A 26285-nucleotide genomic window follows, 5' to 3' on the forward strand; every position below is an offset into this window, starting at 1 on the left:
ATATGGGAATATGGGATGTAGGGTGAGGGGGATGGAGCCAAGACTAAGACATTCTTTTTTCCAAGACCCTGTCTGGCCACCCAGAGGGACATTTTTGGTGGTCCTGTAATTGGAATTTAGCCTTAGTGGAAGATAAGCATAATACCTTAGCAGAAGTGCATTGGAAAAATACATTAAAGGTAATAACTCTGCCACTTTGAGGGACAGGAACTTTTTTTTGTGATAATGCAGCTCTTTCCAATGGCTGGCTGACCTTTCTGCTGTATTTAGCACAGACTCTTCCATTTTTCTTGTCACAAAGGTAGGAAATGTATTTGGAGTGAGCAGGCTGCTGGCCAGGGAGGAGCAGTTCCCTTCTTCAAGGCTGTTTACCCACGCAGACCAGCAAACCCGTTGGCTCCTTCCCATATAACAGGGGGCTCTTCTTTGGGGCCTGCTAGCATGAAAACTTCTGTTTGCTACGAAGAGCAAAACGTACTCTGTGCTGCCAAAAATGCTGTGTGATTGAGGTTACAAAGAGAGGCACTCTTCACTTTGCCTGCTGTCCAGAATTCTTGCCTTCTTGCTTATCTGCAAAGACTTGTGCAATGCTGAGGACATGCTGACTAACAAGCCCCTCTGGGTTTCTAGAATATAAGATGATGAAAATAATTTAAAATTTCCTCCCAGTTACCCTTTTCCTACTGTTTATTATCAAAACACATGAACATTTTTCACTCATCAGCTGTGTGTTTCTTTATTTCTTTAGGCTGTGACTCATCACTGAACCTGACATCTCAGAAAGCCACAGATGCAGTGGACGGCATCTTCCAGTCCCTCAGGGATATTGCCAGAGTCAGAATGCACATGAAACAGTTCCATTCCATACATAATCCAGGCAGCAACACCCACCAGGCAAGTGTAGCTTTCTTTTCCCTGTGTTTGTTATTTCTCTAGCCTGCTGTCAAAATTACAGCACTAATTTTGTGGATGTGCTAATCCTATACACATTCTGCCCATGAAGAAGATACTTAAGCATAGATTTTATAATTGACCCAGTCATCAAAAACTTCTTCAAGTCCTTTGTTCAGACTTGGGCATATGCATATCAATATCAGCTCTGAGGAAGAAATTTGGGCTTTGCTCTGCAGCACTGTGGAATGACATGAATGCCTGTGAAAGGCAGGGCTAGGTCAAGATGGCTCTCGACTTAGACTGCTCAAGGCAGAGTGAAGCAGGATGTCTGCATCCATACTGCAGCTATATTCTTGTTGTATTTCCTCTCCTATTCCTGTAAGCATGAGGGACAAACCTGTTTGTAAATAGGTCACAAAAGCAGCTTCTGTTTCTGAAATAGCAACACATGATCTACAATACTGCTTTAGGTCATCAGGGCTAATAGTGGTTTTCCTTCCCTCTGTCTCTCCTGAAGACCTTTCTCAGTTAAAAATAGAGTTCTACAGCAGAAAGCAGTGATTTAGACAGAGATCATAAAACATGATTCTAGCCTTGAGCCATAAAAAAATCCTTACAAACTCCTCACAGTGCTGTAGACCAGCAAAGGGATGTAGTTCAAATTAAGCATTGCTTTGTAAGAACATGAGCGTTGCAAAATATCACTGAAAGTCTAAGGTGAAGAAAACCTGTTCCTGAAGTCTTCCAGCAGTTTGGACCAGTCTAGTGTCCAAAATGGGGAAAATTGTTAAACATTTAATACAGTTCAGTGCAGGGGCAGTGAGATGATAAGAAAAGCTTCCTGGAAATGTAATTAGCATCAGTATGTCCTTTGGATGTAATCCACTTTGCTTAGGAATAAATGTTCCACTATGCTGGAACATACCAAGGGATATATTAACACCTTGCAGCCCCTTAATCTATCCATGCAAGGGACCTAGTTGCTTGAGTAGGACAAACCTTCTGCTGAGGGAAGTCCAGGAGATTTATAATAGTAGAAATAAGCAGGCAGGATGTGATTGCCCATGATACTTAGAGCTGTCTGGAAACAGACCTCTCTTTTGACTGGCAGGTGTTGTGTGCAATCAGTTCAGCTCCTCAGAAGAAGTCCTGTGACCACACTCATTGCGAAACCTGCTTAGTGCTATGGGAGTGGGTTTAGCCTCTACATACTTTTTCACTTGGTCTGTTAAAAGCTGGGAAGCCTCCATTTCTTCTTAAAGACTCGTTAAAAGGTTTCTATGGATAAGTACCCGGGAATTGGATAGCCTCTTAGAAGGACTTTTTGTAGCATTGTAGTTTGTATGTCTTACATAAATTGAGAAATGTTTTCATCAGGTTATCAAACTAGTTCATGTAGTGACCATGCAAGAACAGAATTTTGTCTGTTATTGAAACTATTTTCATCTTAATCTAGGTATATTTCTGCCTTCCTCCTTCCCATCCTCCATTCCTTCTTCCATCCCTCACTCTTCTGTCCTCATTCTCTCTCTTTGTCTCTCTGTTTCTCTCTCTTCTCCCCTTTATAATCTTGTATGAGGTGTGTCCCATAACTATTGAGGTTTTTAACAGCTATTTTAAACAAATTTGTGCATGCCAAAATTTAAAGTTGATCAAAGTTTCATTATATGAGATAGAACCAATACAGGTTTTGGGTGTTGTATGAAAAGAAACCCCTACAAATATAGTAGATTAATTTCAAGTCATAAAAGATTTTAAAAATATTTGAAACCACTATACTTAAAAAAGGTAGGGGATCATACTATCTGTATTTTAGTATCTGTGTAGTCTGACTGGGTTGTTTTGAAGGGCACTGAGTTTTGGTGCTGAAAATTCAGACATGCAAAATCATAGCTAATTTTTTATGTCTTTGAGTAGATAGTTTTGTCTGAATGATATTTTTCATTTCAGTCAGATGATGTTTTTCCTTTAATTTTGTGGAGTAAGCCTCTCTGTTAAACTGTGATTTGATCTCTGCTCCAAAAATATTTCATTCCTAATGTTTTTCTGTTCCTCATCTATGAAGATATTAAACAGATTTTTATAAATAGGACTTCATGCCTGCATGTGTATTTTCAAACAGTTGTTTATTGCGTGACTAGATTTGACAGAAATCTTGACATGTTCTAAAAGATCCTGCAGCTCATGTCTGCTGTAATTTGCTTTGTTGGCTCAACTAAAAATTATGCACATGTTGTGAGAAGAACTAGATGAGTTGTATAAATCTTTGTTGACAGTATTGTATTAAAAAACTGTAAGCTTTGTTTCTCACTCTAAAGTGTTGGATGAAAAACATGTCTTTAATGACTCCAGAAAATTTTAGTTTCAAGCCAAGTGGTTTGTGTTTTATTTTCCATCCATTTTTACTATTTACTTGCAATATGTCTCTTGTAGATATCATCTTTGCAAAATTAATGATGTTGCACTTGATTCCCCTAAGTGATCTAAGGGATGATATATACATGGGGTAGTCCCAAAACCAAATAAGTGTGCTAATTTTAAAGCTGCTTATTTTCTAAGATGGTTGCACTTTCTGAAATGATCGTGGTTCTGTTGCAGTTTGGGCAAAGTTAAAAGTAGAGAAACAAAGTTCCATCTATAAACCAAGTAAGCTTAAATTTACATTCAAGCTCTTTCCACTGGTTCCTAAAAGTTTAATCTTAAAAATTTTTTCAGCATGTCAGAGTTGTTTAAACCTTGGTATTGGAATGTGGACATTATTAGGCTACTAGTTCAATTTCAGACAGGGTTTGTGGATCCTTAAGAGGATATAAGGTTGATCCTTTGGGAGTAAACCTTTCAGTATGATGACCATTTGTACCTTTACATTTTTCACTTCTCCTAGCCCCTAACTTCTCTGAAGCTCTGACATTCATGGTAATGGTGGGGTTGTTTGGCCTGTTTTTCAAAAGTCTTCCACAGGTGAAAGGATTACGTGGAGTGCCATGGCCACAGAATCTAAAGGACTAACAGGGACTCCTTAGCTGTGCTCTCCCATGAGGGACAAACGAGCACGTTGGCCTCTTCCCTTCCCTGCTGGTATCCAGACTTCAGTGGGGACATGACACTTGGAATAAGGCAGCAGTGGTCAATTTTTAAAAAAAAGTCCCTGTTCAGGTGTTTGTAAAATCATTAGAAAGGGAATGAGATCTGAGTGCACAATGGGCAACAGTCTCATCCGTATGGTTATCCATTTCTGTATGACCTCCAAAAAGATTCTAGAGAAAGTAAAATCCCCCCTTTCTTCCTTGTCTCTCTTTACTGATGTAATACACATGGGGCAGAGTAAATGTGTGGCTCTCTTCCAATATATTCAGTCTGATGTTGTGCTGGTGCACACCAGCTGGAGTCAAGGTCACAATCTCTCTGAATGCTTTCATTTCTGGGATAATTATTTCTGTTACCTTTAATAGAAATAAAATATTTGGACTCGTGGTTGCACTGAGTCAAAACAGGTTTGCTCACAATGCATTGTTCTCTTTGTGCAGGCTTCTTACAAACCTCTGCTGAAACAGGTGGTGGAAGAGGTCTGTAACCCCGATCGGCCCGATCCTGTTGATATTGAGCATATTTCATCAGGCCTCACTGATCTCCTTAAAACTGGATTCAGCATGTTCATGAAGGTAAACCAGCCTTCCCAAGTTCATCTGTAAGATTTTCCTGAGGTCAGAGCATCATGCAGCAGTAGCTGATTTTATTATACTGTTCAGCAGAACTTAAGGGGAGATTAGGAGAGTTAAATCCTTCAAGGGGGGCTGGGAATAGCTTGAGGCTTCACATTGCAGGTACAATACAGACAGGTAGCACTTGCTGAACAAAACAAGAGGAATGGAGCAGACTGAAATCCAAATAAGGGTCATGGTAGACACCAAAATAAGAATGATATATCTGGGAAGAGGCAATGTAGCTTTGCTAGAGGGAAGTCCTAACTCGCATAGCTTTTAGAGCTCTTCAGAGACACCCAACAAACAAATGGATAAGTGAGTGTCAGTTCCTGTTACCTAGCTGGCATTCCAAAAGGCATTCCACATGGCATCTCATCAAAGGACTTTAAGGACACTCAGCAGCCTTGAGATAGAAGTAAGTATGAACAATCTGGTCTCACAGGGGATGAAGGAGGAGCTCCAAATTCAATACCTTTCCTATAATTTGACAACTTGTACCACAAGGGGAGGAAGGAAGCCTGTGAGTTGGAAATTTCTTTGTGAATCCTCTTAGCATACTTTAAGACAGTCATTCTACAACAATTTATTCTGCCTTACAAATTATCCCATGCTAAGTGTCCGCTAAATATTTACAGAGTTGAAGTGTGGAGTAGCCCACATGTTGTACGTTCAGCCTTGTTTTACTGCATGTCCTGAATTCTCCATTGGAAACAACCCTAAACTCACACCAAACTACATCAATACTATGGTTATGAGTACAGTACATTTCAGTGTTGTGCCCGGTGTTTTTCTTTCTGTTTTACCACCACCACCCCTCCGCATGGAAGAGACATCAGCAAACTGTGTGAGAGAGTGGACACAAGTTGCAGCAAGGGAGATTCCTGTTGAATAAAGGAAAAAAATTCTAACAGGAAGAGTGATTAAGTCCAGAGAATTCTCCCTTTCTGAGACATTCAGATGTTGGTCAAACAAAGCCCTGAGCAACCTGATATAATTTTGAAGTTGGCCCTGCTTTGGGCAGGGAGGTGAACTAGATGAGCTACAAAGACTCCTTCCAATTTGATTCTGTGGTTCTATAGTAATAGAAAAGAAAAAAAAATTCTCATTTGTGAAAATTCCTGATAGACCTTCATTTAAAGTCAGGTGACAAAAATAGTTTTGACTGTTGTGTTGGTACTATTCTAGACCCATTATCAGAATAACAAAGTAATTTTTCTGTTATTTCAAAGAAGTCTAGTATTGAGCACATAATCAGTAAGCCTAAAATCCAGTGCTTGTTTTCAGGAATCTGTTTCTACAGTTGAAATGGATTTCCAAAATACATTCAGTTAGGTTCCTAAATTGAAACTCTCAGTTCTTCAAAGCTAATGATAAAGCCCTAAGACAACAGAGGATATGTATAGAAAAAGTGACCCAATATATCTCCATTCTTATGTCAGAACTGAAAAATTTATGCCAACACTCCAAAAATAATAGAATTAAAAACACATTCCACTATCAAACAAAGTAACCATGCTGTTACATCCAAGTAATTTTTTCATTATTGGTTTCATTTACCAGTAATTTTCACAATTCTATTGATTTCATTGTATTTGTTTCTTACATAATTTTTAAGCACGAATATAGGTTACTCTTAAAAAGGAAAAAAAAATAATATAAGGACTTCAGAAGGCCTAAATGGTTAGAGGGAGACATTGACACCTTTAACTAGTTTGAGAACTAATCTGTCCTTTCAGAAGGTGTGTGTGTCTGTGTCTGTGTCTGTGTGAGAGAGTGTGTGAAAGAGAGAGACATAAGCAGTTATGGCCATATGTACCTGTAAGTGCATCTTTCCTGGGAAGACAAATATCCTACTATAAGGAATATTTAAGAGGTGAGCAAGTGAACTTTGTGTAGGACAAACATTTCACAGACATCATCACATACTTCACAAATATGTGTTCATGCTTGCTCCCTTAGTTTGTAGCCTGGCTTGCTGGCATGTGCTCAGTTGTTGCATGAATGAGTGTCTGACCAGCCTGTATTTCTGACACAATCACACCATCAACACAGTAATTATATTGTGAGCTTCCTTATTTTTGTTTCTTTCTCAATGCCTGAATATAAATGCCAACTGACATAAAAATACTTTGGTGATTGCCTCAGGTGTGTTAGTTCAGGACAGACTTTTAAAGATACCTCTCATCCAGAAGTTGTTTGTGTGGCAGATATGTTTGTTTTGAAGCTAAGGGATGGTGAAGGGAAAAAGTCCCCTTGCCTCAAGGACTCCTCTTTTGACTACTGCTCTGGATGACATGTGTTTTCACACATGATCGTCTGAGCTTGCTATCATTGATACCAAGTGCCCTACACTGCAGCCTGGTTTCTGGTGATTGACATGTCTTCCTTTTTCCAGATATTGAGCTAAATTAATTGGTTTCTGTTTGGTCACAAATACCAGAATGACCAGTGCTGTTGTTTTTGCTAGGTGAGTTACAGAACAATAATAATTGGTTTTGATTACTTTCCTCAGAAAAAAACTGTGTTTTGTGAGCTGCCATGAGCCATGACAAAAACCTGTCCTCTAATGCCTTCCTGTTTCAGAGTTGTAGAGTTTATTGACCCTGTTTCAGTTTTAGAGTTTTATTGGCCACTGCTACCCTGTTTTACCACCTCCTCCTCCTCCTCTCTCTCTTCCCCACACAGACACATGCACCAGCAAAGAGCCCTCTGACCACCAGCATCCTGAGCATACCCTGTATGGTGAGCTCAGAGCTGGGGAGAAGGCCCTGACATCCTGCTGGGACACTCTGATGGCTCAGGGCACCATTCCCCCTTCCTTTGGGCTCTTTCATGTCAACATAATGGTTTTGAGGGGTTTTTGGTTAATCTTTTTAATTGCCTGAGACATCTCTCCAATTTTTTTTTAACATATGGCATTTTGAATTGAAATCTAAATTCACTCGGGGATTTTGGCAAAATTCAGATTTCATAGTAAATTCAGAGGCAGTGGAAGTGTCCCAAATCAACTGAACTGTAGAAGGATCCTATAGAAGACACACATTGCTTTTGTTGCAATCCATTTCAGTTCTTCTCTGTCACTGGAATGAGTTGTATTCAGCTACATGCAGCCAGTTCCTTCAAAAGAGAGAGTCTTGGGTGGTTGTATTATCAAACAAGAAAAAAAAAAATTGGCAGAAACTTGCATTCTTAACACAGCCAAATATTTTGTACCCAAAGTACTGTCCTCCTTCAAAACACTTACACATAGCATAACAAAATTACAAATTCCAAGACCCGTTTCATTTCTGGTTTAATTTAATTTAGAGTTTGCATGCCTAATAGTATTTTTAATACGCATTTCTGGAATTTGTGGTTTGAACTTTAGTCTTCTGAAAAATACTAAGTTTTATATAGGCTCCATGTGTTTGGATCTAGGTTTATTTTGACTGAAGGAAATGATTTGTCAGGACATTTTCTCTTCAGCATTACCCTGAAAGCTCATGTTTTCCAATTCTTATACTGGGTGTCCTTTAAGTGTGCCCAGTGTTCTGGATGCATGTTTATTATGAGTTTGTTTTTACTAGGAGAGATTTTAAGAATCATAGGATCCCAGAATCACAGAATATTCTGAGTTGGAAGGAACCCACAAGGATTATCGAGTACAGCTCCTGGCCCTGCACAACACCATTCCCAAGTATCACACCATGTGCCAGGCAGGCGTGGTGGTGTGACCACTTCCCTGGCAAGTCTCATCCAGTGCCCTGGAATTGTGGTGTATGTGCTATCAGCAAAGTCAGAGAGTAAGAGAATAAATACCCCGTGTGCAAATAGTCAGCTCACTAACACATCTGTGTAAGGCTTTTGTACTAGTCTCAAAGGCTCAGGAATGCAAGAGCTCCTTGCTGGGGAGCGGCATTGAACAGGGAACCAGCCCCATGTAATCAAAGCCAGCCTAGCCTGGAGAGAGAACATGGCACCTCTCTGTGCTGGCTTCAGAAGGAAGAGTCCGGGCTGAAGGTTACCAGGCAGAAAGCCTGACAGACCTGCAGGATGAAAAAGTGCCAAAAGACTAAATATAGGAAAGCCACAATAAGGAAAAGAAGAAGAGTTGTACCCCCAGGATCTGGAGCCACAAGGATCAAAGCAAGCTGCTGTGGTGGGGAAAGCAAAGGAGCCCTGCTCTGCCCAAACATAGGTTGACACCAATTTCATTCTGTCAAGTGAATGCTGTTAAAAGCCTACGCTCACACAAGGAGAGGAGGCAGAGAGTCTAAAAAGGAATTAAAGTATTTTGTTACTTTTCAGAACTGAACATTTGGAGTGTTTCATGCTTCAGGGTGATGTGATAAGAGCAATTGCATGGGCTCTGTTGACATCCCTCCCAAAGAATGGATCCGGGTAGTGTCAGCGGAGTGTGTTTTCTCAAGAAGGAAACAGTTTGCTAGGAAACAGGAAAGTTATCAAACTTCTAGAAGTGGCTAAGAGGAAACTGATGTAAAGCATCACCCTCACATTTAAAATTAAAATACGTGTTTAAAATTAATTAAAGCATCACCTTCACATTTAAAGTTAATTATGAGGTCTTAACTGAAGTGGGATATTTGTGCCATTTTAAAGATAATTGAGGAAAAATGAAACAAGTATTTTCTTGGATCTAAAGGTTCTCTATATTAGTTTCAAGGTAGTCATAGAAGCACTGAAAACTCTGAATTGAAACAAGCTGTAAACTGATTTTATGCTATCATGCACCTTATTTATTTTTATTGGATGAATTGTAAAAGATTATTCACTGCACCAGTGAAAACACATTGCATAAAATTCTTTTCCATGTTGACCCTAGGCAGGGATTCTAGCATGTTTGGGCTGGACTCCTCAATTCTACTGGATAGCAATTTACCCTTCATTCCCTAAAGTCTCCTGTGTATGTGTATCCAAAGTAAACATCCACCCAAGTACTCTCCTCCCTCTCTGGGAAAGGGAGGAAACTAATGAAGAAGGAATGGAGGGAGAAACCCTGAGACTTCAGGAGAAATTCCCACCGGTTTCAAGGGAATCCATGGAGATTCTATTTCCCTGGAAACAGTTAATTAGTTCTAACTGGGCATCATCCCCATTGATTTCCCTCTCAGCTGCTACAGCATTCCATGAATAGTTATTTCTGAGCTTCCTCTTTGGTCTTCCTCTAGCCACTTAGGGAGCTGATCACTGGTAATCCATAGGTTTGGACCTGGATGAAGCAAGTACAAATAATGCTTTTCTTCATTTTACAGGTGAATCGCCCTCATCCTGGTGATCATCCTCTTCTGATCATCTTTATGGTTGGAGGAGTGTCAGTCTCCGAGGTCAAAATGGTGAAGGATTTGGTAGCAACACGCAAACCTGGTACCCAGGTACAAACAGCTCTAAGCATACAGTTCCTGTGCAAACAAAAACTAAGAAAATTCATCAAATAGTGCTCCCTGTAGCACTGGTACCAAAACTATGGAAAGCCACAGCCATATGGGCAGGAATGATGCTAGGATTTTGCTGTGAAATATTTGTAGGCAGCAAGTATTCAGACACCTAAGGTCTGTTTTTTCACATTATAGTCAGCAACAAAAGTTCAAACTCAGGTTGGAGAACTCAGAACAGACTGGCATTAATTTGAAGTAGCTTCCATCATGTCTCAAGTGATTAGTTTCTTTGTATTCTTTATAAACAGAAACATTTGCTGTCCAAAAAGTTACAGGGTCCCTGGCTGTCCATCTACAGGACACAGTGCAGGGATGCTCAGGAGCCTGGGTACCACCTAGTGACTTACCAGTGGTAATCCTGCAGGCACGCCAATTAGCAATGGTGAGGAGCAAAATAAATTAACCTGGATGCAGCTGTACTCCTCCTGTGTCTGGCCAGCTGTCTCTGATAGATAGCTGACCACTAGATCTTAAGTAGCCTGAAGCAGGTTGTGTGGAGAAAGCCCCAAGTCTCTGCATCCCCTGAATGTGCTGTTGGACTCCTGGAAGGAGGATGGTTCCCACAGTGAGGCTTCAGTAATGTTCATGTGGCTGATCTTTGCCTCATCCCCTCTCTGGCAGCAGAACTTGACTACAGTGACTGTCATCTGAATGGAGGAGGGAGAGGAGGAGGATGGGTGAGCTCTGGTGTACCTGAGATGTTAAAAATCATTAATTGTGGAGGACCAAACAGGTATCTGTTGAGCACTGCAGATACATAGGGTACTACAAAAACTCTAAAAGTGCTGTGTAACCAGCTGCATCATAGACATAACTCTGGTTTCCAGGGTGGCTTGTAAACATCTTGTTTTCAAGTCCTGTGGAAGGTGGTTTTAATTATTGAGAAATCATTAGCAAAATGGAGCCAACCACAGGCAAAGCAGCCCCTCAGTTTGACATGTGTTTCCATGTTTCTGTTGTCTTTGCAAGGCAGTCTCAAGCAGTATTTTGTAAGATGGAGTACCATTTTAGCAGGTTTGTTTTTAATCTGATAACACATTTCTTCCCCATTAGTCTACTGCTAATCTCCTCAAAATAGCAAATTATATTTTCCTTCTTGAAGGAGAATTGAGTTGTGACACACTGGTGGACAGGTTAATCCACACACAAAATGTATTAAGACACCCTGAAAGATAAACAGAGGGTTAACATCTGAGTTGGCTGAGAACTATGCAGGGAGATTTTCAACTAGCTTTCTAGAGGGACTTAAGGCTTGACAGTGGTGACATGGGATCTGGTGTTGCTTTGCTTTGGCTTAACCCTGGCAGCAGGTCACCCTCTGAGGCAGATTCCTAAAGCGTTTTAAGCTTTTACTGCATCTTGCCCTTTGTCCAAATGTGCTGTGTTAGAGGTGAAACAACTTTGGGGGAGAGGCGGGAGGAGGAAGAGAAAGAAGAAACTAAGCACTTGTGCAAATCTCTCACCAAAAAAAAAGTTTGTAAGTTTGTTGGCTTTACCTGGATTTCTGCACTATAGATGTGAATATGCACCACCTGTTTAGGATTATTCTCTTTTCAAAAAGCCAGGCATTTATCTAAGTCAAGCCAGGATTTAACAGAGCCTTTTTGTGCTGTTCAGGCAGTCAGGTTCAGGCTTCAGGGAAACGCTGGCCTTCCAAGTCCATTCCAGTCAAACAAAGCACTAACATTTATACTGATTCCTGGCTCTTGGAAAATGTGTAAGTGCAAAAATTGAGGAAAGTAATTGAAGAAAAACTGACAGGGTGCACTGATTACTTTAGCAACTGTTGAAGCAAATGAAGTTTAAATGTGGAATAAGAGACACATGTTTCCATCCACAGAACTTCTCTGCATCTGAATCTGAATGACAATTTTATTTCTCCTGGAGAAGCACAAAGAAATACAGTGCTTCCTATGCACCATTTGGTTTTGGATGGTAGAAAATAGCTCCCCATAACTAGTGAGAAGTATCCTATTTTTGAAGGAAGAAATTACTTCTCTTTTTCTGCTTTAATCAGGAGAGTAATACAGGGAAAAGAGCATGAGAGAATGTTTCTCCCTCCCTTCTCCCAACATTACAACCATCTATGTGGTTGTGGCTGAGGCCAACAGACTTATAAACTTTCAGATGCACCTTTAGATAGTTTGCTGCATCCTTCCCTGCCTTCAGCTGTGCTGGGGGAAAACTTCCCATTGGAGTTCAGTGGGTGAGGATGGGAGCTCCTGGCTCTTCCACCTTGGCTGCCACTAGGAGGGGATAGCCCTTCAGGTGAAGTGTGAAAGACAGGCATGGAGTACAGAACAAGGAGAAGGGCTGCAAAGGACTGTCCTGAACAGAGCTGCCTGGAGAAGAGATGGACATTACTTATCTGGGCAATTCTTCTCTTCTCTGTAAAAATGAAAGAACAAACATTCTCATTTATCCCCCTCAACAAGCCCTTGGAGATACTGGAGGGAAAGGAGAGAAGTCCTGCTGTATTCAAGCATCTTTTCTGAGACATTAAAGTTGCAGATCTCATTTTTCGCTCTGGGCTCGCTATTTGTTGCACAAATCCCCTGAGGATCCAGTGGTAAGGCTCCAAGAAGAAACTGCTTTTATCTGTCAGTGGCTATTGTTGATTTGTTTGGCTTGTACACTAAAAAAACTTTAGTAGCATGTCCCTCCATGTTTTTCAGAGTTAAGCTGCATGATAACAAGATGAGCACATACTGTACTATAGTCTGATTCTCATGTAACATAAGTAAGACAGTGTCAGCCTTGGCATCTGCAAGTTACAGAGACTTTTTCAGGCTTATGAAGGAAGAGATAATCAGTGTCAGTTTGCTGCAGATTGTGTGGGAGGACAAGGGAAGAGGAGAAGTGAGGGGGAGGCTATCACCAATACAGAAGGGATCTTCTCAGTATCTGAAGTGAAAAGATGAAAGAAAGAGCAACAAAAATAGTTGAAATGCGGCATTACCACATACTTAAACTACATGATGGACAGCACAAGGCATTTGATAGCTGCCGCAGTAGATGGACACGCATACTCTGTTGTTGATGTTTGTGCTTCCTCTCCTTGGTTTTGTGCTGAAGAAGCAAATTCATTTTGAAGTGAGCTAGAATGATTAAATCTGTCCCCAGATCCCTGCCTGCAATCCTGACCCTATGGACACTGCTAAACTTGGGGCAGTGTCCTATGATTTCAACCCTGGGTTAGCTCCTCACACCAAGAGTGTACACACTCACTCCTGGATAATAGCTTTGTTCTGCAGAGAAGCCTTCACACTACATAATTATATACTGGTTTTCACTCAGGGAAAACAGATACCTGCACCTAGTAGGGTGTGTATCATGGCTGTAGTGAGCAATGGTTTCATTCATCACTCTGGGATTAAAACCTGGAAGAAACCAAAGTGATAGCATCTGACAGTGCTCAAGGTTGAGCCTGATGTGCAGAACAACCTGTGCCTGGTCTGAAAAGATGGTTTGGAACCAGGAGTCTGGCTTCCTGCAGCAGGCACTTCTGTGGTGCTCACCTACCTTCAACTGAGAGGAAACAGGCATCACTCAAATCTGTGCTATAGGAGAGGAAACCACGCCTTCATCAGCTGGTGCCTCACAGTAAATGCACTGGCAGACGCAATAAATCACCAGGTATAATGTGGGTAGAAATGTGTCAAAGCACACATTCATTAAGCATACAATGCTAGCAGTCATTATGCTCCTTAAAGCGATTTAACTGCAGTTATTAGCGAGCACACAGTTTTGCTGGACAAGGTGTATTGCTCTATAGTAAACACCAGAAGCAGACAGCCTGCCTAGAGCTGGGTAAAGCAAACAGTTACTATCTATGCCTCATTAGTACTGTCTCCATCCCTTTCAGTTTGACTTGTTGCTTCTTGTTCCCCTTCTTTCAGGTAATTGTGCTCTCCTCTGTACTCCTGACACCACACAGTGCTGTTGAGTTGTTGTTTGCCTCAGACTGTCTCCAGCCTGACGCTCGTATCTGACAGGGGAGGCTGTGGAGAAGATGAGTGCCTTGCCTGGAAACATCAAATCCCTGCTCTGTCACTCTTCTCAATAGCCCTCCAAAAACTGACGTCAACTGCTGCAATTCCAGGTGAATCTGGCTGCAAGGGAACACCTGCAGCTCATGGGCAGCTCTTCCAAATGGTCCCATTGTCTGACCAAACCTCCCCTCCTTGACGATGGCACTGTGCAGTGCTGCATCACTCCCAGCCTCACTCAGCGTGGTGAGGGTGATTGTTAGTAATAATTCCCTAGCAAAGGAGCAGCTGAGAGCCAGGTGATGCATAATTTGCACCCCCTAAGCAGAATCATTTCTTCTGATGGTTTTGCTGGGCTTGCTGGTGGGAAATGTTGCTGAGGGAGTGAGAGGCTAGCAAAATCCACCCTCTGTCATGCAACTTTGCAAAATGTGTGCCTTATACAATGTTGACAGCCTCTGCTCTTACTTTGTCCCTCACTCCAGAGAGATCATGGAACACAGCCCTGATTTAGCTGGCACAGCAGCTCCCAGCCTGGCGATGCTCTTTCAGCAGGACTGGTAGAGGCAGGGAAGCAGAGCCAGACTCAAGGGCTGGGTTACATGGCTGCTTCCCTCTCAGCTTTCCATTTCCTGCTCTAGTTTCTCCACCCACAGTCCCAGAAGAAAAGACAGGCCATATGGGCTGTGATGGTTTGATGATAACCCCAAAAGAATCCTCCCCTCACATGCATTTAAAAAAGAAAGAAAAAAAAAAAAAAGGGCATGATCCCATTTTCAAGAGGCTGCAGCACAGATTCTTTCTTGAGCTAGATTTCTGAAGAGCATGATTAGAAAACAGCTATTATTTTTAATTTATGATCATGAAATAGCTGCAATCAAATTCAGTTATGTAATTTTTCTTTATAAAACTTTGCTAAAAATCTGTGATGAAAGACCAGCAGCCAGTAGAGATTTTAATTGCATATAGCACCAAGATTTCCAAATTGCAACATGAAATGGTGGAGCTCTAAAGCTGCATCCTCTTACTTCATCCAAGTAATGCTACAACTACAGCTTATGCTGAGATGAGAATGTGAAATTAAGTGATATTCACTCTACCATAGCATTCTTTATTATGCCAAAGGAGTAGATTAAATGGGAAGTAGTTTTTTAAATTTTGTTCACTAGCTAGCATTAGTTCTCCTAAATGTTTATAATGGTCTTCAGAAAAGGGTGCATTTTGGTTTAAGTTCAGTTTTGAGTGGCTGGAAGGAAACAATGGACTGCTTATAAAGCATGGACAATGTCGCCTCTATGGAGGAGAAATTTATAAGAAGGACTATAGAATGGAACTTTGTGCTATAAAAAATGAGAAATGCTATGAGATTGCAATATTAAAAGCTCAAGGAATAGTTTGAATAGAGCAACTGGAAAGCAAGTAGCTGGTCTCCTGGTTTTTCTGTCATTCTGTACTGTTCAATCTTTCTTAGGATATGGTTGTTTCAGAAATTCTGTAATCAATAAAAGTGCATATTCCTGCAGTTCCTTTTACTTTTGCATTATTTGACTGCCCCTAGGAATCTAAACCATCTGTCTTGGTCTTAGAGCATTTCCTAAACTGTGCTTATAGCAGAAAGGCTTGCCTATGTTCAGTGGCCATTGCTGAGCTCAGGTACTCACACCTCCGAGATGCTGCTGCTTTCCTGAGCTGATGAAGGATGCTGGTGCTGGTTGACAGTGTGGTCACTCCCTCACCTCTCTTCCATCAAATGCCCTCAGGTCTCTGACCTGGCCATCTAAAGCCCTACTGTATTGAGAAGGCAGGGGTGAGTCTAGGCAGACACCGGTGATCGTGCACTTCCTCTGGGTCAAGTAGCTCCTTTGGCTGAGACAGACACCAGCTTTCCAGGCCCACACACACTTTGGAGGAATCTTCTCAGCCTGTGGGGCCACAGCTGTGGTAATTGATGCTACTTATGGACCAAAAGTACAGTGGAGTCTTTCCAGTGGCCCTAGTGCAATAGTAAGCTTATTTGTAGGAAATAGCTGTAGTAGCTACACGGACCCTGTGCTTGGGGAAAAGGTCAAGGGATGAGGGATGGCCTGCAGTCCCATGTGAGTAGAAACAGTACAGAAGAAAGTTGCATTGGCAGGTGCAAGACCATATCAAAGAGTGTCCAAGTCCTCTGCCTGCAACACCAAGCAATACTCAGAGGGCAAAAAGAAGAGAAAATATAAAGCTACTCTTGGGAAATTTATTTACTTCTCTCTTAATAAGCTAAGCACTATTTGGTATAAGCTCAGAGTGGAAGGGGAAACTCAAGTTTTGTTTGCAACTCCAATCCTAAATCACTTGGCTAGTAACTCGTGGTGCAGAAGATTATCATCAGTGGGACCCTGTCAGAGTTTCCCTGCATCACTTACTGCAGCTGTGTGCTAACAAGGTGAGCCTGTACAGCCATCAGCCTAGCACCAGCACAAACATCCTCCTCAGGAAGGCTTTTAGTAAAGCTACTTTAAACATGAAAAAGGTAGTCCTCCAATTGGATTAAGTTCTTCATGGTGATACAGCTCTCAAAACATAAATACTTTTTTTAAAGAAAGTGGCAATCACATAGAGTTCATGTTCTTCTAGGTTTTGACCTACCTCAGGCTATTCCTTTCTCACTAAAGACCAAAGTATTTTTGACAAGTGGAAATGAAGAATCCCATTTTAATTTGAAAGGTCTTTGCCTTATTCAGTTCCTCTCCTACAAGAATTTCTTAAAAGGAAGTTGTAAAGCACTTGTGAGAGAAAAACCCCTGTGGTTTATGCTAATAAAGCAACAGCACAGGCAGGAAAGGACACCTTGCTGTTTCTGCAGTATATGTTAACTACCTTAAGAAAGCTATTACTTTGTCTCAACATTTCACTGGTTGTTACTCCTTGTTTCTCACCCCCAAAGAACACACAAGGAAACATGCAATTCAAAAATTTAATGTTGTAACCAGGCAGTACGAATGAAAAGTCCACTCCCTAGGAGGAGTAACTGTACACAAAATAAATAAGTTACAGTTTAAACAAAAGCACAACTGGCTTTTTAAAGTGCATGTGTATAAGGCCCTTAGGCTCTGAACTCCATTGGTTCAATATTAAAAAAATTAAGTATTTATATAAAATCTGCCATATGTTTAAGAATGAAGAGGGCCTGGCTCAGCTCAGAGCAAGCCATCAGCTTCATTGCCTGGAGCCAGCCACACTTCACACCTTTTGTTCTTTTTGCACCTACAGCACACAAGAGAGAAAAAAAAAGGAGGTCTTAAAGGGCATCCGTATTAGACTATCACTCCACACACATTTCTCAGAAGCTCCATGTTGGATCATTTAGTCTGGAAAGTACATTTTAAAACAGTAGAAGAGTTGTTTGTAATTAGATATGTTTACACCCTGTGGACAATAGCTTTGCATACAAAGAGTAAAGTCAAGTTGTCAGCAATAACACGGCTAGTAAAAAATAAAGACCATTGTTTACAGTCTTGATGCTCAGTCCTGTCCACTTATTTTACACTTATTTTTACAGAACCATTTGATGTTTGCTTGTTTGTTTTGAAAAACACAAAAAACCCCAGTTCTACTGTGCAATAAAATTAAACAGTTGCATCATGCTGTCCTTCATCCATGTGAGAACAAAACTCAAGCAGTTACTTCTGAACAGGGACCTGCAGTTCAGGGCATTTCCCTGCCCAAGTTGAGTTACAGCTAAAAGGTTGTTTCTGCACAAATGAAAGCCAAATCTGTCCAACTGGGGAAAAGGCAAATTGTTTCATTTACTGAAAAGTTCCCTTTCCAAATGAAAATACTGGTTCAGCAAGTCGCATCCTAGAACTTTTTCAGGCGGTTTTAGGATTTTTTTTTCCCTTTCTAATCTGATACTGTTCCTTTCTTAAGCAACTGCTTAAAGACTTCTACCATGCAAAAGATTACTCAAACCATCCTCCCTTCACAATACCTTGGATTCTACACGTGCCAGTGTTAAACACCCCAGGTTTGAATCTCAAGCTAAACATTGGGTAGACCAAGGGCTGTGCTGTCAAACAGAAGTGACAGTCCTCACTTTGGCAGACAAAGCTTGCTTAAACCTTCTCTTCAGATCCTGCATGTTGGGTGATTTTGGCCGTGGAATAAGAGAGGTTCTCCTCCTCTCAGGGGTGCTGGTTATTTGCTGTTTATTGACTTCTTTACAGAGGAGATGGAAGGCATTGAAGACATTATTATAGTTTTCACTGACAGATACTTCATAGAAAGTACAGCCCAGCATATTGGCCAGCTGAAGTCCCTGCCGAGGCTCCACCTCTTTGATATGCAAGAGATCAGCTTTGTTTGCCACAATGACGACAGGGACCATGTTCCCTGGATGCAGCTGTCGAACGTGATGGTAAAGGTGACTGAGTAGTTCAAAGCTCTTATAGTCAGTGATGGAGAAGACAATCACCAGGGCATCTGCCCAGCGAATGCATCTGTTCAGCTGCTCATTACAATCCAGACTGTGTTCATGGATCTGAAAAATGAATGGTCTCAAATTAGATAGCTGAAGTCACAAAAGATTAAAGGAACCTGTCTTCAGGACTCTGTAAAGCCAAATAGCATTTTACAGCTTCAGACATATATTTGGATTTCACATGGTAAGTATGAACTTAATCTGAGCATAGCGAACAAATGCAGATGTTGATTCAGCTGCAAAAAGCTGGAATTTAACACTGAAGTTTGCTATACTCAAATGGAAAATTGACCTGAGTAGTTCTGCATGCAGAGAAAGACTTTGTAGTTCCACAGAATGGGAAATTAACTGGCTAGACAGTAAGTCTGGGGAAGCAAAGATATGAGCTGGAAGCATTTAGACCTGGAGCGTTGCCCAGTTCAAAAAGGCAACAGTCCAGCATTACTCAGGTCTATACATTCAAAACTTCAACTTGTGACACACTAATGAGCACAGCCACAGTGTAGCAAAGTGACTTCACTTTGTCACACACATTTATGAAGTTTGTTGCACAGTGGTCATGACATTTATTTTTTCATATACAATATTTCACATATACCAGTTTGAATTGTTTCTGGGTTTGTGCCTAATGTTCTCAATATACAGGAACGAGGCACTTCAGTAATTCAGCCACTCAAAAGTAACGGGCCTCCAATGAACAAATGATTCATTGAAACAGTTCCCTCACCACAGCTGGCTTGACTGGTTAAAACACAAGTTACCACCTCTCCCACAAAGAATACCAAACTCTGAAACACACAGCAAAATATTTTACAGAAAGACCATAACAAGATGCTGCACAGAGGGATGCAAGCACACAAACATTCAGCACTACTCTCGTAGGATGGTTGCATCTAGCTCACCTGAACTCCAGGAGTATCTTGCACTTGGATGGCCAACATCTCTCCATCTACCTGGATGTGCCTGCTGTAGAGATTACCTGACAAGAACACCAACAGGTTCACAAGTACAGTCACCACTCTACAGACAAATGTTGCTTCTGCTGCACATTAGTTGTGTAGAGAAAGTCATATTGCCACTCATGAAGCAAGAAACCAGTGTTTTAAGCTTTTTGGGTGTTAACAATATTTATGACATTACTAGAAATCTGGGATTAAATCATGAATTGACTTGTATTGAAGCTGGGCATTAAATGGTAGGCAACCTGGAACTTTTAACACTCTTCAAGACTGTCTTACCTTGCATGATAAAGGTAAGAATGCAAAAATAAGCTTTCTTTACATAGAAAAGCAGTTTCCTTGTCATTTACTATTTCCACAATTTAGTGAAGCTCCCTTTTTAAAATTTTCTTCTAAATTTACCCTAAACCAAGACAAATACATTTTCTGGCTCTGTTGGCTGGCCTGTAAGATTTTCTGGGTTGGTTGTTGGTTCTTTTCATATTTTTGGCTTTCTTGAGTAAATTCCTCAACAGAAGGCTGTATATTTTACGCCAGCATTAGTTCAGACTCTGCCCTCTACTCACGGAATGAGGTATGTAGCATCACCTCCCCCTTTTCCCTTTTAAACTGGCCCTGCATAGCACATGCAGCTGCTGGCACTCAGTTTGCACAGAATATAACAGTAGGCTTACAGAAAGTTTTCCTGTTTTAGCTAAAAGCCTCCTTCAAAAAAGGGCTACTTCCACCACATAAAGCAAATTCTGTCAGAGACCTGCAGCACAGCCCATCTCTAGAGCTGCTGCCACCACAAAGCGCATGTGGCTGTGTCTGGCGTGCCCCTCTCCGAGGGCTGCGAGCAGTCCGGGAGGGGAGCGGCTCTCGGGGCGCCGGCAGCCGCGGACCCTGGGGATCCGGGCCGCGGGCAGCACCCGCCGAGCGCCCCAAGGGCCCGGGGCAGCGAGCCCTCCCCTCCCCTCCCCTCCCCGGCTGTGCCCGGCTCGGCGCTGGGGCTTGCAGGCTCCCGCAGGGCTGGCACCCCGCGCTCCCGCCCGCCGTGCCCTGCCCGGCCGCCGTCACGGCGGGAACAAAGCCGCGCCGCGCCCGCCTACCTACCTGCGTTCCGCTCGTAGTCGCCGATGAACCGCCGGGTGAGGAACCGCACCACGAGCGCTGCGGGCAGGCACAGACAGGCACCATTAGCCAGACAGGCACCATTAGCCAGACAGGCACCATTAGCCAGACAGGCACCATCAGCCAGACAGGCACCATCAGCCAGACAGGCACCATCAGCCAGACAGGCACCATCAGCCGCGCCGCCAGCCCCCGCCCGCCCGGCCCGTCCCGGCCGCTGCCCCTCACCTGTCTTGCCCACGCCGCTGCCCCCCACCACCGCGATCTTGACGAGGCGGGGCCGGGCGCTGGCGGGGCCGTCGCCGCCGGGCGCGCACTCGGCGATGGTGCACATGCTCTGCGTCAGGCGCATCCCGGCCGCCACCCGCGCCCCGGCTGCCGCCGCTCAGCCCCCAGCCCTTTTCTCGCCCCCGCGTCCCGCCCCGGCCCCTGGCGGCCACTCAGAGCGCCCGAACACCGCCCCGCCACGCCCGGAACACGCCCCGGAACACCCCCGGGACACGCCCCGACACACGCCCCGAAACACGCCCGGACCGCGCTCCGCCCATGCCGGGCAGGGTGAGCGGCTGCGGGGGGCGCGGCGGGCCCCGCGCCGCGGGTGGGGAAGGATGTCAGGAATGAGGAGTCGGTGTCTGTGTGTGACCTCCCCGCTCTTGGGGAGTCAAACACCCGCAGCACCCTAACTGCGGCGGGTCGAGCGTTTCCGAAGATCTCAGCGCCGCCGACTACTCCCAAAATCCCGCCAGGCTGACCCAAACGCCCGGGCCATCCGTAAAGGCTCGGGCACCCGCCTGGTGCCCAGGCTGGCGGCTACATCGGCCTGCGGCTGTCACTCTGGGTCGTACCTGCCGCCCCATACCTCCGCCACCCACCTCCGGATGCCTTGCCTTGCCTTGCCTTGCCTTGCCTTGCCTTGCCTTTCCTCGCCTTGCCTTGCCTTGCCTTGCCTTGCCTTGCCTTGCCTTGCCTTGCCGTGCGAGCAGACTCCAAACCACGCCTGGGGCTGAGCAGTGCTGGGAGCAAGAGAGGAGCTGCTCTCCTTGCCAGCCCCCAGGCCAACGCCAGAGGTGATGGTGGATGAGCTTTTGGGTAGGGGGTGTATTGTAAGGCTACTATGGTCACAGGGGTGACCATAGTAGCATTACAATATGATATTTCATAGGTGCAGTTTAAAATAAATAGGTGGGTAAAACAGATTTATACAAAGGTATTCTAAGTCAAAAGGGGAAAGGGCAAGAGACACAATTAGAAATTAATCAACAAGGCTGAAGGACTCAAGGACTTGAATACGAAGAAAAGAGTAGCTTTCTTTATGTCAGTGCAGCAGAAATGAACTGGACATTGTACCTTGAGCAAAAGGGAAAGGGTTTCATTGAAGATTATCTGGCATCTTTGTAATTAAGGTCATTTGAAATAGAAAACCTAAAGGCAAAAGTAGAGAGGATCACTCTCCTAAGAAAGTTTTGTCTTCAAGATGAGGAAATGCAGAAAATAAATAATGTCAGCTAGAAGCAGTTACCTCAACCAGGAAAAAAGAAGCAGGGTGGTGCAGTCATGTGGTGAGAAGGGCATACAGATTGAAGGAAGTCTGGCAATATTTAGAAAACCAAGAAGTATTTTGCTTCTAGTTTTAATAAAGATGGATGCAGAAGGAACATGAGTAATGGGAAGAAAGTCATGGGTAATTCCTATAGTGGGGGAAAACAAACAATCTTGTCCAGTGTGCAAACAGGCTAAGTGTGTGGAGGTGAGGGTGGAAGGAGCACAAACTTTCACTCTAGCACTCAAGTCATTCTGGAATACTTGCATTGAAGAAAGGGAGGGAAATAATTTACAATAATCTAGACAAATTTTGAAGAAATGAATAATTAAAGATAGGAGAATAAATGAAATAAAATAAGTATGCAATTACATGAGATGTTGCTTCAGCAGGATATCTTTTTGTGTTTCCCTTTTTCTTCAAGAAATGAAATGAGGTAGATGTAGTCTGTTTGGGATCAATAATACCTGATGCTGTCCAGACAGGAAACAGCTGTTGAAGCAGAACAGCACGAGGATCAGGAGACAATGACAGAGGGTTGTTTTATATAGGAGGTGTCAGACTGAAGGAAAGTGCTCTGTGTGATTCATCAATGCTCCTGTCATCCTTCAAGTTTTCATTACAATGGTGTCATCAAGAACACAAGCAAGGTAATGAAACCTGCTGTTGACAGAGCTGGGAGTAGTTAGTATATTGGACAAACTGTATGTCTCTTGGAATAGGTTTAATGAAAATATAATTAAATTCAATAGCATTAATGACATGCAGAGATTAATAAAAAAATTCTTCCATTGGCTATAAGATCAGCATTTGGATAAGGGAGACTAGTTAATCTTGAGATGAGTAGGAGCTGCTTGAAAAGGGACGTGTAAACCCAGCAATGTCAGATAAATAATTTCAGGAAAGATCTGCAGTGCAGTGTGTGATTCTGTCATCCAGTCAAGAGTAAAACAATATTTCTTGTGGTTTAACCCCAGCCAGCAACTAAGTACCACACAGCTGATTGCTTACTCCCCCCTGCCTGCCTCTCTTGGAAGGAGAATCAGAGAGAAAGTAAAACTCACGGCTCAGGTAAGAACAGTTCAATAGTTGAGACAGAACAAAATATACAAAAGTGGGGCTTAGAAAATGGATGAGCCAGGAAAGCTAAAACTGAGGGCCAATGTCAGCATAAGTGGGTATAAACTGAGTCAGAGTAGCAAAACACCAGAACAAATCTCTAACAAGAGTGGAAGGAGCAAAATCAAGCCTAACTTCTGTAAAATTGAGCTGGAGGATTTTATAGGAGGAAATATGTGGTGTGGTTGACTTCAGGGGCAATAGATTCAATGATTTCTTCCAAAGGCCTACAGAGAGTGTTCTAACATCATTCCATAAATAAATATGCTAACATATAGCAATGCATACAGCCGTGGTGTCTCCAACACATGAAAGGGTGTGGTATAAACCACAAAAAGGGGAAACGGGAAAGGATGATGAAAATGAGACAACGCCTCAGTAAACTGGTTTTGTAAAGAACATAATTAATTAGGGACTGGATGAAAGTGCTAAAATAACTGGAGAATGGAAGCTTCTTCCTCTGTCTCAAAATACCAAAAGCAAAAAACAATGGTGTGGCCAGATTGAAAGGTGGAACTTCTGGGAAAACTGAGATACAAAACATGTTCTTGTAAAATGCATATTTGAGTCACTGAGTCAGTATCTGTAGGAAGGTACTGGAACAAAAACTAAAATTACATCTGTAATAAAAAGGAGGATGCATTTATAAAACAGGAGATGTATTTTTCAGTACTTCATGCCACCTTAGAATTCATTAGCAGCAGTAAATAATCTTCTCAAAATTTGCACCAATTTCTTGAGTATTATGGACCCACAAGAGTTCTAATGTGGTGTGGACAGGCTTTCTCATCCATCAGTCTTTTTAATAAAATATTTCTTATATCATCCTTTCAGGCAGAAATCACTGCTGACAGAGATTGCTTAGCCCAGATGGTCATGGGGCAAAGCTGGTGGGAATACAATTCCCCAGTTCAGGGGCACATTCCTTGGGCTTATTTTATGCTACTGGACAGAGAGTATGTTTGTATGTGGTTTTACACTTCCTGTAAAGACGCTTCCATCAACAGCCAGGGAGTAAATCTTACTTGGTTACCTAGTGTTTTGGCAATTCCAACTCAGTTGTTCAGAGAAACAAGTGCTGTGGACACGGTGTGCAGAAATACGGTCAAGGCTGCTCATTCCAGATGAACATTGCTTTCCAAAGCACTGTGAGGTCTTTCTGTGGCTTTATAAGAGTAAAAACAAACAGCTCCCTTTCCATGGCACAACATGTGCTCCATGCTCCCCACTTTTCAAGCCAAGTGAACCAGCCCCTGTGAAAAGCCTGAGAAGACCAGAGCTTATCCCTCCTCCGACACAGCCCTGCACCACCTTCAAGAGCAAAACAAAAGAGGGAGGGAGCAGAGATATTAAAAGAAACTACATAAGCAGGAAAACAACTTCTCTCTGTACTGGGAGAGATCTCCTGGCCAGCAAAAGCCAAGCTTACAGAGCAAGATATGATCTTCATTCCAGGGGAGAGAAAGGCGGGAGAGAGGGAACGACATGCCCCATGCACTCTCACCTACTCACAGGCCCTATGTAGTTTCTATAGCAGCACAATAGCAGACATTTTTCTCTCTCCACAAGAAAGCCTGAGTAATGTTCTGCAATTATATTAGTCTGCATTTTAATCAGATTTTATCTTCTTTTAAGCTTGCATTTTTTCCGCATTTCCTCTTTATGTAATGGTACTGAATTCTAATCCAAGAAGTGAAAAGCTCAAAGGTTTTGTTTTTCATTCAGGGCTGCCCATCTGCTGTCAGTATTTTTTTCATGCTAGTGTGTTCCCCCAGAGTACAAGCAGTTGTTTTGCACACAGAGTGCTGGTTTGATCTGAAAAGTGGGGAGAGAGCCCTAATGGCACATGTCTTGAATTAATACAATCTCTAATACTTCATTCAAAAATGCATGTGAGACAACATAGCAAAACTTTTGTTTGACATTTTAGGAATGCCTCAGGACCAATATTAAGCCTTCTAAAAACTATGGGATTAAAGTCACATTACCAGCCCCTCTCAATCTCACCTGATATTACAGCAGAGTCAGTTCAACTAGAGGCTAATGCCTGGGCTGCATTAGGGAAGGTCAGTGACAAGTCCTGCTGTGCCAGGCCAATTGTAGGGTGATGTTGACACTGGCAGAGGAGTTCTGGTACAGTTTCTCTCAGTTGCTAAGTAAATAAAGAGCTTGTTTCATATTCCTTCTTCAAGTCTAACCTCTGCAGATCCTTTGAGTCTGTGGGGTCGTCATCCAGAAGTTGCATTCCTGAAACTGCAGAGAGGGAAGGCAGCGTTTTGATTACCACCTCCCCAGATTCCAGCTGGTGCCTCTGGGCACGCAGCAACTGGCCAGCTGGAGAGTGGCCCTGGGTGCTCGTGTCCTGCCCTGCTCAGGGTTTCAGCCAGGATGGCACAACCCTCCCTGAACATGGCTTGAGCTGGCCTTGTGCTGAAGTCATAAGCTACTGGAAACTTTAAATTTTTAATATAACTTTTTTAGCAAGAAGGATGTAAATTAAAGTCATAGCTGCATAATACAACAGAAAGCTATGATGCGTGAATGTGTAGGTTGTAGTCAATTGCAGAAAATATAGCTAATGCCAGAAATAAGATTGCCTGGGCAACCTTAACTCATCCTCCCACAGGCATATGCATTTTATTAGAGCCTTAATTGCATAATATCCTACCATTACACTGTCTCCTGTCATACTGGCAGTCTGTATTCTATTTGCCCATAGGAACAGAGAACCTAAATACTCTTGAAGATCTTGATGGTATTCCGCATTTCTTTTAAATCCTCAATTAATCAGCCCATGCTGCAGCACAGGAAGCATTCCCTTTGTACAGGAATTACCAGCTCTTTCATAGGCTTATCATGGTGTATAGCAAAGATGCATGAGAAAAGTTCAAACTCCAAGTGAACTAGGCTGCCTAAGCCCAGCATGTACCTGCCACTCAACTCCTTCTGGTTGCTACCTCATCTTGAAATACCTCAATAATTTACACACACAAATACTCTGTGGCAAAGTCCCATAAACACACTACACTGAAGCAGAGACTGCAGCCCTGAAGTTTGAGATGAGCAGTTGAAG

At 42.7% G+C, this 26285-nt stretch overlaps 2 protein-coding genes across 2 annotated transcripts in view; one reads left to right on the forward strand and one right to left on the reverse strand.

Moving 5' to 3' along the window:
* SCFD2 (sec1 family domain containing 2) overlaps positions 1 to 17583 on the forward strand; it is a 187369-nt gene extending 169786 nt beyond the window's left edge. Inside the window, exons 6-9 of the mRNA XM_064418169.1 lie at positions 749 to 894; positions 4422 to 4556; positions 9851 to 9970; positions 13933 to 17583. Of these exons, the coding sequence (XP_064274239.1) occupies positions 749 to 894; positions 4422 to 4556; positions 9851 to 9970; positions 13933 to 14025 (494 nt within the window). The 3' untranslated portion in view covers positions 14026 to 17583. The remainder of the gene's footprint in view (positions 1 to 748; positions 895 to 4421; positions 4557 to 9850; positions 9971 to 13932) is intronic.
* RASL11B (RAS like family 11 member B) lies at positions 16965 to 20965 on the reverse strand. The gene is made up of 4 exons (XM_064418170.1): positions 20782 to 20965; positions 20536 to 20592; positions 19384 to 19460; positions 16965 to 18541 (listed from the first exon to the last, which is right to left on the reverse strand). Exons 1-4 carry the CDS (start codon positions 20903 to 20905, stop codon positions 18074 to 18076), a joined length of 726 nt encoding a protein of 241 aa, XP_064274240.1. The 5' UTR covers positions 20906 to 20965; the 3' UTR covers positions 16965 to 18073.
* Between the last annotated feature and the right edge of the window lie 5320 nt (positions 20966 to 26285).

This window comes from Passer domesticus, chromosome 4 (genome assembly GCF_036417665.1).
Source record: "Passer domesticus isolate bPasDom1 chromosome 4, bPasDom1.hap1, whole genome shotgun sequence".
NCBI lineage: Eukaryota > Metazoa > Chordata > Aves > Passeriformes > Passeridae > Passer > Passer domesticus.